Source organism: Microtus ochrogaster, linkage group LG4 (assembly GCF_000317375.1).
Source record: "Microtus ochrogaster isolate Prairie Vole_2 linkage group LG4, MicOch1.0, whole genome shotgun sequence".
NCBI lineage: Eukaryota > Metazoa > Chordata > Mammalia > Rodentia > Cricetidae > Microtus > Microtus ochrogaster.
This window is the reverse complement of record NC_022030.1, coordinates 64748396-64750365: the sequence shown is the minus strand read 5'-3', so window position 1 is coordinate 64750365 and position 1970 is coordinate 64748396. Positions and strand designations below refer to the sequence as shown.

The 1970-nt window shown below is 53.5% G+C and overlaps 1 protein-coding gene across 4 annotated transcripts in view; it reads left to right on the top strand.

Annotated features, from left to right (window-relative positions):
• The window catches only part of Chrnd (cholinergic receptor nicotinic delta subunit), a 6199-nt gene extending 4529 nt beyond the window's left edge, over positions 1-1670 (top strand). For all 4 annotated transcript variants that reach the window (XM_005361750.2, XM_005361749.2, XM_005361748.1 and 1 more), the window contains 3 exons: positions 384-588; positions 675-793; positions 1488-1670. In XM_005361750.2, coding sequence (XP_005361807.1) covers positions 384-588; positions 675-793; positions 1488-1670 — 507 coding nt within the window. The remainder of the gene's footprint in view (positions 1-383; positions 589-674; positions 794-1487) is intronic.
• Positions 1671-1970: the final 300 nt, after the last annotated feature.

The following is a 1970-nucleotide window of genomic DNA, read 5'->3' as shown; positions in this document are numbered from 1 at the left end:
AGGAGGAGGAGGAGGAAGAGAAGAAGAAAGAGAAGGAGAGGGAAGAAAAGGAGGAGGCTGGGGTGTGGCTCAGTGATAAAGTGTATGCTCAAACTCTTAATTCTCCTGCCTCAGCCTTCTGAACGCTGGGATTGAAGGTACACATCCCCATCTCAGCCTTTTTTGTTGTTGTTAAGATTTATTTTCAGGAATTGAGTTCTGCTCTGTGCTGTGAGTCATGGAGGAGAGTTGAGAGCATCTTACATGCCAATCAGTGGGGGATCCGGGAAACAGATAATGGGGTCCACCTGGGAGCTACGTGTGGCAACCAGGGCTATCAGAACGTGTAAAAGTCACTCAGCGTTCGTGAAATGACCTGCCTTGTGTTCCCTTGCCTGCTAAAGTTCTTCCTGGAGACCCTGCCCAAGCTCCTGCACATGTCCCACCCAGCAGAAGAAGACTCTGGCCCCAGGACTCTCATCCGGAGGAGCAGCTCCCTGGGCTACATCTCCAAGGCCGAGGAGTATTTCTCCCTCAAGTCCCGCAGTGACCTCATGTTTGAGAAGCAATCAGAGCGGCACGGCCTGGCCCGGCGCCTCACCACAGCCCGTGAGTTCTGGGAGCCTCGGAGCTTGGCCCACGCTGGGAAGGGGGCACGGATAGGCATCAGTCCAGAGGCTGACCCATGTCCACAGGCAGGCCCCCAGCAAGCTCCGAGCAGGCCCAACAGGAGCTTTTCAATGAACTGAAGCCAGCTATGGATGGGGCAAACTTCATCGTCAACCATATGAGGGACCAAAACAGTTACAATGAGGTGAGTGGCCTGGGCTCAACATGAAATCGGATGTTCAAGAAGTGTACTCAAGAGAATTCTGTCTTCCCTCATATACTTCACACCTCATGTGTCCACTCGGAAGAAGAGATGCATGGTGGGTAAGATTCCCGTGCTATATGTTCTCCCAGGAAAGCAAGATTCCTTCATGAAACCCCACAGCTTCACACTGGGCCAGGCACAAACTCAGGGGCCCAAACAGACACACAAACTTGCCCCACCGGGACACATTCCACGTCCTTCTAGGGTTCCTCCTTTCTGATCAGGCACTCCAGACAGAGTCAGATGCTTATTAAATTTGTATTATTATTATGTTTCTTTTGGGGTACTACAGACTGACTCAGAGTCTGATGCATGCTGGGAAAATGCTACACCACTGAGTTATACCCCCAGCCCAGTGTCAGATCTTTCAAAGGCAGCTATACTGGGCTATCTGTTCTTAAGCAACTTCCTAACCATTCTCCGTTATATACGCCTGTTGACACATGGCTTGGAAGCAGCCATGAATGGTTTAGGCTGTCCTGACCCACCCTATCTGATGCAAGCCTGAAGGGACCCCCACAGACACACAGAAGTCAAGTCTATGTGCCTCCATTTCTAGGGTACTAACATATGGGCATGGTTCTGCAGTCTGAGGACCTCCCTCACCCCCCTGGTGTCTTGGCCCTCCTTGTAGGAGAAGGACAACTGGAACCAGGTGGCCCGCACAGTGGACCGTCTCTGCCTCTTCGTGGTGACACCCGTGATGGTGGTGGGCACAGCCTGGATCTTCCTGCAGGGTGTCTATAACCAGCCCCCACCCCAGCCTTTCCCTGGGGACCCCTTCTCCTATAGTGAAAAGGACCGGCGCTTCATCTAGCGCAGGCATGAGTGGACAGCCAGGAAGACAGTAGTCTGAGAATAGCCATTCGTTCCTGGCCTTGAGGTTGGGCCTAGCCGATGCCGTGTGGCTGGGCTAAGGTCGTGGTAGGGAGAGGCCCCATCCCAGGAGCAATTCCTTTCCGAATAAAGGAGAAGGAACTTGAGATGGACTGAGAGTGGACATGCTTGGGGGAGAGGCGAGGGGCTTGCTCAGGGGCTAGGGAGCAACACTGGGACTAGCTCCTGGGGAGAGCTCTGTAAGGGACCCCTCAACCTCGACTCTTCTCTGCCTGCTCCC